Source organism: Oryzias latipes, chromosome 7 (genome assembly GCF_002234675.1).
Source record: "Oryzias latipes chromosome 7, ASM223467v1".
In the NCBI taxonomy this organism is placed as follows: domain Eukaryota; kingdom Metazoa; phylum Chordata; class Actinopteri; order Beloniformes; family Adrianichthyidae; genus Oryzias; species Oryzias latipes.
Genome location: NC_019865.2, coordinates 7,713,156 through 7,725,906, shown reverse-complemented (window position 1 = coordinate 7,725,906; position 12,751 = coordinate 7,713,156). Strand labels below are relative to the sequence as shown.

Below are 12,751 nucleotides of genomic sequence, written 5' to 3'. Positions count from 1 at the left end.
TTGGCTTAAAAGAGATTGAATGTGGTAGCCATAGCAGAAAAAATGTATTCTTAATTGTTTAATGAAGTACTCGTAATACTGGTAATTCTCATCATCCTCACAAATTTCAAGTTAAAAATGCTGTTATGTGACCTTATGTGACTGCATTTGTGATGAAGAAACATATGTCTTTCAGTGTTATTTAGGTGTAAATCTATCTATAAGCTGTAGCTGTTCTTCTGATCAATAGGTCAGAAGTTTAAAGTCTCTTCAACTGTTAAAGACTCTTTATGCTCCTCCTTTTTTTGAGTGTGATGTTTGGGTAGCTTTGGGTCTCTAAAATAGGCCATATTTTATATAAAAATGCAATTTAAATGGGGTTACAGAGGCATAAAAGATGGTGGCCTTACTCAGAACAGCAGTAAATAATGCTAAGACAAGGTCAGGAGAAAATATGCTGGTAAACGGTTTCAAGATCAGCAGTGATGAATGTTCTGGTTTTAGTCGAAACTTTGGCATCGGGGTTCACTTCTCTAACAATAGTTCTTAAGACAAAGGTATGATTTAGTTTTGTCTTGAAGGAAAAAGGTTAAATTAAAGTGTGTATATATATATATATATATATATATATATATATATATATAAATAATATCAGTTAGGGCTGCACGATATGAGGAAAACTTGCGATATGCGATATTGGTGATTAATATTGCGATAACGATATAATTTGTGGTATATAAACAAATAGCAAAACAACCAAAAACATAATTTCCATTTCACTGCAACAGTTTAAAAATTATACTCCAAATGACCCTTGTCGAAGTAGGAGGCAAACATCAAACATAAAAGGGCTCATCTGATTGATCAACAACGTAAACGGGTCCTTCCGATTGGTTAAATGCATAAAGGGATTTATTTCATTTGATCAATATTTCAAGCTGCCATGAGTTTGTTTTAGCACATTTAAGGTAACCATTTATTGCGATTTTTGACATATTTTGCGGTATGCATATTGCACAGCTTGATGTTGCGATAACGATAAATTTGCGGTATATTGTGCAGGCCTAATATCAGTCTTTATTTTGATAATGCAATGTTGATACGTTACATCCATAAATTGACTTTTCTAATTAGTTTCTACCTCTCAGGAAAATATCATTTCTACTTCTCAGGAAAATATAATATAATTTAGAAAATTTTCATTTTCTAAATTATATTAACATATTTCATCATTTAAAATCACTTATTTTGGCAAAAGGTTTTATTTAATAACTAAAGCGATTTTGTTTTATAATGAAAGTTTGACAAATGAACCAATATTGAAGTAAATCCTATTGAATTAGACATTTTAAAATGGTGAATTAAATCAATGTAATTCAGTAATTCGATGATGATACTCGTCTTTTACTAAATGATCGCATTTAATTGACCCAGACCCATTCACAATGCATATTAAAATGATAAAATCGTCAAGTTAAGCATGACTTCATTCAAATGGAATTGTTCCTTTAGGAACAAAAGTGGTTTATTGAATTTATTATTATTATTATTATTCTTTTTTTACTTTTTCTTCCAACACAACTTTAAGAAAAGCTATTGTGTGAAAATTAACTGTGTTACATGAAAGAAAGTTGGTTTTGTAGAGTTTAATGTACAGATTACAATAGGAGTTAAAATGATGAATTTATTTTTTCAATAACATTCCCCTCTGAAAACAGGTTTGCCATCAGTGTGGGTTATATTTCTAAATTGTAACTACATGTCTATATCTACCTAGGGACTGCAGATGAAAAATAGCCCATTGGATAACTCTGGCATATAGGCAGGAATGTTTATTAATATGCGCTGTCCCTGTATCGAATAAAAACATTTTTTCGTCATTTCATGTGGTTAGTACAGCAGATACTGATCAAACTTGAAGTACTGCGTTTGTTTCAGTGTTTTTTTTTTTTTAAGATGCAGTTCACATTTGAGCCTTCAAACTTATGTTTCTTTTTTCCTTTGCAGTGAATCAGACATTCTTCACCACGACAAACAATATGAGCCTTTCTACTCCTCGTTTGTGGCTCTTTCTGCACATTACATCACCACAGTTTGTGGACAAAGTATGTGTCATTATTTCCTTATTTTCAAAAAATGTGTACAAACAACACTGCAACAAACATTGTGTTTTTCTCTTTTCTTTCTTAGTACCAAGGAATCAGTTGTTATCAGTTGCTGCAGCATGCAAAGTATTGATTGAATTTTCATTGCTTCGCCTTGAGAATCCAGATGAAGCATGTGCGGTATCACAGGTGAGAAGAGCCACAGCTAGAACATTACATTACTAAAGAATTAAAATACCTCAAATATTTTATATTAATAGATATAATATTAAGAGTCACTCTTTATTCAGTCTTATTTTCTGTCATGTCGACAAAGATTTGTATATTTGTTGGCTAACCTGATTTTTTTTTTAACTTGTTCTGTGTTTCTGTTCATGAACTAACATTATAAATTTCTTTTTGTGGTCCTTTCTTTGTCTTTTTCTGTAGAAACACCTGATTCTTCTAATAAAAGGCCTTTGCACTGGCTGCAGCAGACTAGATCGGACAGAAATCATTACCTTCACCGCTATGATGAAGTCTGCCAAGTTGCCTCAAACTATCAAGACTCTCTCAGATGGTATGTGCCTCAAAAATGATGTGCTAAAGTCAATTGGTTCTTCAGTAACAAAAATAAAAGATGTCTGTTGGTAAAAAGTGAATAAGTTATCAAAAGAATAAAAGATACCTAGAGTATTTAGTTCCTAAATGGATTGCAATGTCTTCAAAACTGTGTGACTGCACAGAAACACAGGATTACCAGAAGATGAAAAAAAAGGTTATGCTAAACTAGCTTCACTATGCAACTTATTGTTTTCACAGTGGAAGATCAGAAGGACCTGCCCAGTGCTGTGAACCCAGAGCTGCGACATAAAGAAGTTCAAATGAACTTCTTTAACCAACTGACTTCAATTTTTAACCCTGACCTTACCTCCATCTTAGCATCCCCTTCATCAGCACACATGCAGGTGACTGGTCCATCTTCACTGGGTTACAGCTGAGATCAAATCATGTTAAATGAAATCCCGCCTAATGTTTTTAAACTGTATTACGATGTTGTTTTGTGTTGTCCATTTTTAGGCTGAGAGTGATGGTGTTGACCAAACCACAGATCAAGCTGTGCAGGCCAAAATGAAAAATGCCTTTGTCTCTCAGAATGTGTCAAGCCTTCAGGAACTCGGTGAGTAAGGATTTCTCTGTCACAGGTGATTTGTTGACCTGAATCTTTAAGCTTTTTCCAACAATCCTTCAGAAGTCTTTATTTTTGCAGACGTCTTTATGGAAAAGTATTATTTTTCCGTAAGCGAGTGTTCTTTTTGGAATTTTTGCTAATCTTTTTCCCGTTTTTTTCTTTCTTTCATGTTTTTAGGTGGGTCTGAGAAGTTACTACGAGTGTGCCTCAACCTGCCCTACTTCCTACGTTACATCAACCGGTTTCAAGATGCTGTCTCAGCCAACTCTTTCTTTATCATGCCCGCCACAGTGGCGGATGCCACTGCTGTCCGCAATGGGTATTTAAACATTTTCTTTCATATTTGGTGATTAGCATAGTTGCTCTGTTCTTTTCTACTGAAGAATCAAGTCTATTACCTGCTGCGAATTTGCTGGACTTTGAATGGATATCTAAAACTGTTTTCTAGGTTTCACTCTTTAGTGATAGATGTCACCATGGCTCTAGACACACTTTCCTTGCCTGTACTGGAACCTCTGACACCAGGGAGACTGTTGGATATGACTGTGCTGGCTTTGAGCTGTCTCTATGCAGGTATGTTCTCTCACAAGTACATTCAGGTCAGAATTCTGGATGCTGGGAATACAACTATTGAACAACAACCAATTCAAATAAAAGGAAAATATAAATTGTGTTTTATTGTAGATAAACTTTGTCTGTTCAATGAACAGAAATTCATCTTTCAACAGGGCAGAACACAGTGAAATTAATAAAAAGAATTAAAAAAAATATTATAACCCCAGACTGCATCATTGACATGCAATTTAAAAGAAGTGCTATTGAGAATTCAGCAAAGCAAGAGCAATGATTTTTTTTTGTAGTTGTTATTCCTGGCCAAATATGAATTGTTTTATTTAATAAAACAAATTGTAAAACGAGTAGAAGCACTAATCCATCTTTGGCAACTACAGCTAGATTTCCTTCATCTATTCAGGACAGAAAACAGTTCAAAATGTCTGTTGGATGCTTCATTCAGCTGCTTTTTCCTTCTTAGGTGTGAGTGTGGCCACTTGCATGGCCATCCTGCAGGTTGGCAGCGGCTTGCAGCTTCGCTCTGCCTCCACAGGCACTAAAGAAGAGGACTATGAAAACGATGCGGCAACAATTGTTCAGAAATGTGTGAGTATAATGCGTTTCATTATAAATGTGAAATCAAATTTAAAAGAAAAACTACTAAACTATAAGCTGTATTTGTCAAACAAAAATAAAATCAACGTTCTCAACAGCTGGAGATTTATGAAATGATCGGACAAGCAATCAGTAACTCTCGAAGAGCCGGGGGAGAGGTGAGTTTAAAAAATGTATTCAATGTATTTTCAATGTTTTAACTTCATAAGTAGAAACATACCTCATTATTTTCCTTTTCTATTGTTGCCCTCAGCATTATCAAAACTTCCAGCTGCTTGGAGCCTGGTGCTTATTGAACAGCTTGTACCTGATTCTTAACCTGAGCCCAACCGCCCTGGCAGATAAAGGAAAAGAGAAAGATCCACTAGCAGCCCTCCGAGTCAGGGATATTGCTGCTCGCACAAAAGATGGTGCAGGATCCCCTAAACTTGGTCCTGGCAAAGGGTACTTCTGAATTACGTCACATCATATGACAATACATAAATGTATGACATATGTCTGACAATATGACAGTTCCTTGTTGACTTGGTTATTAGTGGGTCACCAGGACGGGTTTCATTCCTATTGAACAAATCTATATATTTAAAGGCATTATTAGCTATTTTTCTGGACCATTTTTTTAAAATGTTGTATCAATAACAATTTAATAAAATGAAGTGGTGCATACATTGACTGGATTTTGTGTGCATTTTTCTTTAGGCATCAAGGATTTGGAGTTTTATCTGTTATTCTGGCCAACCACGCCATCAAACTTTTGACTTCACTCTTCCAGGATCTGCAGGTGGAGGCGTTGCACCGAGTAAGAAATCCAACCGTCCAGCACATGACATTAGTCCTTCCTCTAGTTTGCCTGTTGTTTGTTTTATGAGCACTTCAGATATAAATAATTGTAGGAAAATGTTTTACCGGTACATACACCTGGAATGATACAGGTGTTTTCAAAGTTTGTCATTTTTTTCTTCAGGCTTGGGCTAGTGATGGACCACCAGCTGAGCTCAACATCATGGCACAGAGCACTTCAATCCAGAGGGTCCAGAGATTAATCGACTCTGTGCCCCTGACAAATTTACTTTTCACTCTTCTCTCCACTTCCTACAAAAAGGTACAAATATTTATTCTTAGTCTTCACTGTTAAGTGATGGGTCAGAAAACAATGACACATTCTAGATTAGTTGACAAATGGGTTCAAATAATAGGAACAGAAGCTGACATTTTCGGTTACATTAAATGTTACATGTGAAAACTTTGACCGAATTTCAGGGCCACCAGAAAAGTCCAAATACATAAATATATTTATGAGAATAAAGTTGAAAAATTATTAGAAGTAAAACATTTTCCAAGAATAGTGTCATAAAATTAGGAAAAGAATTGGTCAATTAACAAGAAAAAAAGTCAAAATTTTATGAGAATGTAGTCTGCCACTTTTAGAAGAAAGTTGTACATATATGTTTCAAAAAAATCGTAATTTTGGAGGGAAAAAAAGCCAAACTTTATTTGAACGAAATGTTGCCTTCAGCTTTTAAAATGTTTCAACAAAGTCAAACATAACCTGTTTTTAGGAAATTTAACTACTTTTTTAGGAAATTTAACTTTATTTTCATAATATTATATTAAAATTAAATAAAAGTTACGCCTTTTAAATCATAAATTTACGATTTTAGTGTTGCAAATTTTTTTCTGTTGCAGATTTTTTTCACGGTGTCCTTAGTTCACTGTCGTAAATAACAGATTTGCTTTAATACGAAAGAAAAAAGGTACTGAATGTGTTGCACAGAAAGCCTGAGGTCTGTTCTTGTGCTTATTAGGCATGTGTTCTCCAGCGCCAAAGGAAGGGCTCAGTTAGCAGTGATGCCAGTGCTTCGACAGATTCCAACACCTACTATGAGGACGATTTTAGTAGTACAGAGGAGGATAGCAGCCAAGGTAACCTTTTTGTTTCCCTTTTTTTTTTTATCTCTGTTTGCTAGTTTATCAACCTTTTATGGTCAAATATACACCCACATTGCATTTAAACCTTGTAAAGGAAAATGACAGCAAATGGGTAAAACAGCAGTTTATTCACTGCAGCATTTCCTGTATTTCAAAGGGCCTATACCATGCAAAATCTAATTTTTTAACTTGGGTGTAGTATAAAGCGGTATTTTGATCCGATCACGCATTTCCTAATAGTCATCTAAAAACCTGCGCTCTGAGCACCAGCCCCTCCCAACCAATGAAAACGAGCAGGTTCTCACATTGTGATGTAGATAAGTGAGAAGAGCCCCTTCCAGGAAGAGTCTGCACTGCCCCTAACCCCCTACCCCCAGGCTAACACACACAGCCACTTTCTCCACTGAGCTGGCAATAAACGGCTAAAACGCTTTTCTTTTATATGCACAATGTGCACACCCACCTTTGCAAAAGTTCAGATGCTGTTTGCTTTCGTGGGCAAGACGCAGACATGCTGCAGCACCCACAAGGAGCAAAAGCTGGTGCCTCAGAGATCGAGTTGTCTTACTTCTTGGTGGGGAAGAAAAACTCAGAAAAATACTAACAATTAATCAAAGAAAATTCTTTAGTGTGCCAAAATGTAATATATTATCATATACATGGATATTTTTTACTGTAAAGGCTTAAGAATAGCATAGTATATGCCATTTAATTAGGTCTTCTATAGTTATGGTTTAGTCTTTGCAATGTTTTGCATGAATTAATTGTTGATAGGCTTTCCTCTGCCGTGACAAATTTTGTACTTATTTTTCTTGACATGAATGTCCCTCTCAGCTGTTCTGTTTGTTCTGCCAAATAAGTCTGTGGCCGTGTCATGACCACATGTATTTGAGTCAATTATTAATGACCACAACTGAAGCATTTCACATGGTGTGAGTATAACAGCAATGCAACGGTCCAAGCTCTGTCTTAACTTTTAATCTGAAAATATAATAACTGACAGTAAAAATCAAAAAGCTTTACTCGTGTGCATTAAAAGCAAAAGGGGATGGAACACAGATGTGTTTGAAAAAGAGGAGCTTTATCTCTTTCCTTAAATGTGCAAGCGTTGCTATTCAGCTGTATTTGAAATGCGTAAATGAATTGGAGTTGCACTTTAAATGCAGGCAAAGGCACAAACAATGAGTTTGTCTGCTTTGAAAATGTGAGCTTAGCTTAATTAAACACCTTTTTTAATGTATTTTTGTGCTTGATTTATTTTCCGTTATTCTAATATCATTTATAACATCATAAATTTTTGTTATTTCCAAAAATAGCTCCAATAATACAAGTTTCAGTTTTTAGGAACCATTTCACACTACGACAGTGTTTTAAAATGGCTTTTTATTACTGCTTCCTGCTAATTATGCATCAGCAATTTATATGCTGGATGCAGAACCTCTGAACTATGTTCCTTTGCATAGAATTTTCATGTCAGAAGTTCTTTGTGCGAAAGTGTTCCTAAGGGACGGATCCTCCTGGAGTATTTATGCTGTCACAAACAGCATTTGGAAGGTCAATCCGCTATAGACATATTTAGTGATGTAAATATATATATATATATATATATATATATATATATATATATATATATATATATATATATATATATATATATATATATATATATATATATATATATATACACATTTTTTGTACTTCGTTACACAATGACAGAGTGTAGTTGACAGTGTTTACTATTTCAGCAGAGAGAAGACAGGAGAAGACAAATGCAGCTTGTGTATCAGGTCAGCAGCTTTCTGTCCTCAGGTTGAAGACTTAGTGTCCACATCACTGTCTTAGATCTGTTTTTGTTCTGTTTGTCACACAGTTTAGGCTCTGAGCTTTGAATCCTAGCATCCTAGTAAAAAATGAAAGCCAGAGATGAACAGCCCCCACTATAAAATTGATCTTTTAACAATGATATAAATGTTCAAGTGGGTAATTAGAAGTTCATCTGTGGCTTTTTTGTTTTTTTAAGGATAATACCAGTATTGTTTATATGTGGGAGTTCAATATTTAAAGCTCAATTGTACACTGGAAATGTACCTAAATATTCTGTCAGAACTGTTTCTTTAACTTAGAATCCAAAAAAAAAAACAATTGATGAGGGTATTTTTTCTACTTGCCTAAAAGTTTTGTAAAATAATTAACAACTTATTCTGAAAACTATTTCTCCTAAATTGCCTTTAACTTAGCCAGCGTATGAAAGAAATGTAGCTGTCTTCAAATTGCAAGATTAAAAAAAAAAGACAATAACAAAAAAACAACGGGTAGTCTTGTGAAATAGAAATGCATTAGTGCAAACAGTGCTTACTCTTACTGATGGATATAAAAAAAAATTGATACAACTTTTGTAACTACTGTCAACTGATTTGATTCTGTTGCCATAAAGACTTAAAGTTCAACGTAATGTATCTATAAAACACCACTTCACAAACTGCAAAATTACGTTCTGATGGAGAGATCTAAATTTTTGTAGTTGTGATTGGCAACAGGGAAGGACAACAGACCTGGCAGTTTCCCTTTTTTCTCACTTGCAGATAACAATTTAAAAGCTACCTCCAAATACTGGTATGATTCTTCAAACAGGCACATTTAAACTATGCTTCCAGGGCTTAAACATGCAACGCTACATCTTGCTGTCACCCCAAATCTCTTTATTTTTCTTTAATTACATCTTTTTAATTTTTTGGTGTGTGTTGCATGCAAATGTGAACATTAACTTGGTGTGATATTTTGTTTGAAAAAAATAGTGGCCTCTTGTTAAAAACAATTGGAATTATCTGACTGGATTTTAACACCTTTAAGCACTGAAGCATTCTGAAATAGGGAATAAAGTTGGGTCATTGATGTAGCGAAACAAAGAGGAAACTCTTGGCTGTGGAGATCTTGCATCAATCCAGCTTTACCTGCAAAACCAGCCCCACAGGCAAAATCTTACATTTATGATTTTCTTGAAGCGATTAAAAAGAAAACTGTTGGAAATAGAAAAGGCACTAAAAACCCAGCAAGGAACAGCAAAGGTACTCTGATCCAACTGAGTAAGCAATCTTATTTTTCAACGCGATAAAAAAACAAACCAGCTCAAGTGTTTTTACAAGTTTATATTTATTTTTTTTACAAAAATGATCAAGGTTTTTTTTTAATTATACAACTACTCTTGGATTAAGACATTTCAAAACTTTGAGCAATTGTTAGTTCAGGGAAGTTATTTATTTTTTCACCTTTTTGGACAATTCTAAATGAAGACTGAGATTTTAACACATGTTTTAAATGAGCCTTGCACCATTATGGCAGAGCAAAAACAAAGTTGTGGTGCTACAGTTTTCTGAGTAAAATAAAAATCAACGGAATGGAACTTTTGACAAAATGTCCAGATGCTACTCTGGCCTTCTGACCAGAGGACATGCAGCAATTCTTAGAAAGATGCAAAGCTAAGTGTTAGGTCTGAATTGGTTATCGCAGCGCCAGCCAGTTTTTTTTCTGAGAAATCCGACAAAGCACCTGTGAATGCATCACCAGTGCTCAGAATCCATCCACCTAGTTAATTTTTAAAGGATATGTTTCTGCAGATTACACCTTTCGGAGCATGCTTGGTGTTCCTATTTTAAACTGCCCAAAGGAAGTTAATAGGAACAGCACACCTGAACAGATCAAAAGCATTAAAAGTGCTCTGAATGTCTTTGGTTTTTATAGTCTACAAAGCTAATTCTGTTGAAGCAATACTTTAATGATGACACACTAACTGATTAAACACAAATTCAAGAAAATTGTGTTACATAACAGAGGTCTGGTTGTCCTTAACAATGGAAAACAAACACAGTTATCATTAAATTTGGGCTTTACATTTAGATGATCGTACATTTGCTTTATATCTGTCAGGTTGTGTCGTGCATAGCAACACGTTTCATTGATGTTTCCAGCAACAGTCACAACAGTAACAATGTCCCACATTTTTTAACCAAGCTATGTACCTGTTTGTTCTACCAAAATGCTTCACGAGTTTTGTTTTAGGTAACAAATGTTCTCAACTCTGAAATTTGTTTGTTTAAAAAATAATTTATGTTCATTTTTTCTTTACTATTATGACCTTAGTGAAATTTTGTACAAATTTGAACTGGTCTCAATGTAATTTATAAATCTAAAAGATATTTGGTAAGCTGGGAATTTTATATTAACAATCAAATTTATTACAGAAACATAATAAATCCTGGTATCATAGTGTTTATGTCTAAGCAGGCTGTGTGCTTGCTGCGTTTTTTGTACATAGTGGGTAAATAAAAAGCATTTAGATGATATAGAAATCAGACCTTTACAGCCCAACACAGCATGGCTTTGACACCCAATTTACATTTAGTCAACTTTAGTTTGGTTCTTTTTACTTATTTATAAAGAACATTTCACAACAACAAATGTGGAGTTGACTGTTTTTCAGGGCTGTAGCAATTCATTTTAACAACAATTCTATTATTCTTATGATTTGTGGTTGAGGATTCGATTCATAGTCGATATTGGTTTTATTTTGAACGTTCCGATTCCCTGACCTAAAATTGATCCAGGACATCTTTAGCCAAAAATTCAACCATTGTGACCATTGTGACTCGGAGATACATATCTGGGTAGTGAACAGTGCAGGTAAAGTTTTCCAGATTCGTTGGCTTTCCTGCAAGATAACCTCGAGTGTAAATTAAGATTTCATGGCAAATCCAATCACATTTTAGTGTCCCAAAGTTCATCCCACTGTTGTTTTTCCACATCAAAGTACCGTAATCCAAAGGGAACATTATTGGAGCATTCTGTCTGACTGTATTGTCACATGGCCTTGCTAAATTCCAAGTTTTTCCACATATTAGACTGTAATGACGGATTGATCAGTTTTCACAAGTGTGTTGTACGCTGTGACGCACTTGGTCATTTTTACTTTATACTAAAACAATTTTACCGGGCCTCAATTTAAACGGTATTTTCCAAGATTGATTATAATTTGTCATTTTCAAACAATTTTATATAGTGGTATTGGTCAATTGAATTAACATTTTGCCTCAGGCAGATCGATCTGGTTGGATCGTAGGAATATAAATCGATTAATTAAATTCCCCCTCTACTATTTTTGTGTAGATCAGTTATTCACTGTTTTGCATGTTTTTTGCCTGCTCTCACTCCCACTGCTGTTTGTAGTTTGCTCACAGCGTCTGGGTCATGCAACATAAATGGAAAATAAGCACATTTACAGTGAGCTTATTACTGGCATAATGCTTTCATCTACTTTAATTTTGTATTATTATTATTATTAACCTTTTTATGTTATATTACTGCAGCAACGTTTCTTCTTTTTTTATTTATTTTTTTATCCATACACCTGAAGCTTAAAAAATTAGTCATTTTTTTTCTCTTTGGTCATACAACAAACAGTAGCTCTTTTTTTCAATATAATAGGTTATCCATGTGTCACTGGTGCCAGATTTTCTAAAAAATGTGTTTTAAAGTTCAGTTGTAGCATTAAAACAGTCACTTTTAATAGTAGTATTCCAAGGCCAGAGACTCCACTTTTAAAGAATTTAGCTATAAAGGTTTAAGTCCGTGGCCTAATGCATCTTTTCTCTCAAAAATATATTTTTGTAAACAATCACACAAAATTCATTTATTGTTCATGTTGCCATGTGGGACCATTTTGTAGGATTGCGTTTATATAGCATTTCCTTCTCCTTCATTTCATATATATATATATATATATATATATATATATATATATATATATATATATATATATATATATATATACATACACAGATATATACAGATATATAGATATTTTCCCCTTTAAAGGAGACGAATTTATAACATTATTACTCAATGTTTCAAAGGCTAATGAAAATGGCACAAGATGGATTTTATCATTTATCGTAAATATGTAGAAGTGAGACACAACTTGTATAATGAAGTGGAATCTGTTTGGATTGAATGGGGTTAAGGATAATGTGGTTTTAAAAAGGTTGTGGAGCTACATAAGGATAAATTTAAATCAATGTTTCTAATAGTTTAGAATAGAATAGAAACCTTATAGGATTATAGGTTACGGGGTTAGCAGCTTTTGGAATAGTTCAGAGAAACATAAATGCTCTTTTTAATTTTAAATAGTTTTAACTTTATTTTGTAAAAATAAAAAAATACATTAAAGAAGTTTTACCATGGCACTGATTTAAATGAGTATGGCACATGCTGTTTAACAAAAGCTTACTGTAGAATCGGTTTTTGGTGTATTTAATCAGAACACTAAGAAGTATACTGTTTTGTGTCCACTATTTCCTGTAGTCTGTGGCTGTTGTCCTTTATCTGCACTGTGGTGTTGGTGTAATAA

At 34.1% G+C, this 12,751-nt stretch overlaps 1 protein-coding gene across 9 annotated transcripts in view; it reads left to right on the top strand.

The window, feature by feature from the left end:
- ubr4 (ubiquitin protein ligase E3 component n-recognin 4) overlaps positions 1 to 12,751 on the top strand; it is a 54,345-nt gene that overhangs the window by 1,800 nt on the left and 39,794 nt on the right. For 5 of the 9 annotated variants that reach the window (XM_011476885.3, XM_011476883.3, XM_011476882.3 and 2 more), the window contains exons 2-15: positions 1,987 to 2,084; positions 2,170 to 2,273; positions 2,514 to 2,643; positions 2,886 to 3,031; positions 3,144 to 3,243; positions 3,433 to 3,574; positions 3,704 to 3,828; positions 4,289 to 4,413; positions 4,521 to 4,580; positions 4,676 to 4,866; positions 5,122 to 5,221; positions 5,387 to 5,524; positions 6,228 to 6,345; positions 8,097 to 8,138. In XM_011476885.3, the coding sequence (XP_011475187.1) occupies positions 1,987 to 2,084; positions 2,170 to 2,273; positions 2,514 to 2,643; positions 2,886 to 3,031; positions 3,144 to 3,243; positions 3,433 to 3,574; positions 3,704 to 3,828; positions 4,289 to 4,413; positions 4,521 to 4,580; positions 4,676 to 4,866; positions 5,122 to 5,221; positions 5,387 to 5,524; positions 6,228 to 6,345; positions 8,097 to 8,138 (1,619 nt within the window). The remainder of the gene's footprint in view (positions 1 to 1,986; positions 2,085 to 2,169; positions 2,274 to 2,513; positions 2,644 to 2,885; positions 3,032 to 3,143; positions 3,244 to 3,432; positions 3,575 to 3,703; positions 3,829 to 4,288; positions 4,414 to 4,520; positions 4,581 to 4,675; positions 4,867 to 5,121; positions 5,222 to 5,386; positions 5,525 to 6,227; positions 6,346 to 8,096; positions 8,139 to 12,751) is intronic. The other 4 variants (XM_011476888.3, XM_011476887.3, XM_011476884.3 and 1 more) reach the window with 2 other exon arrangements.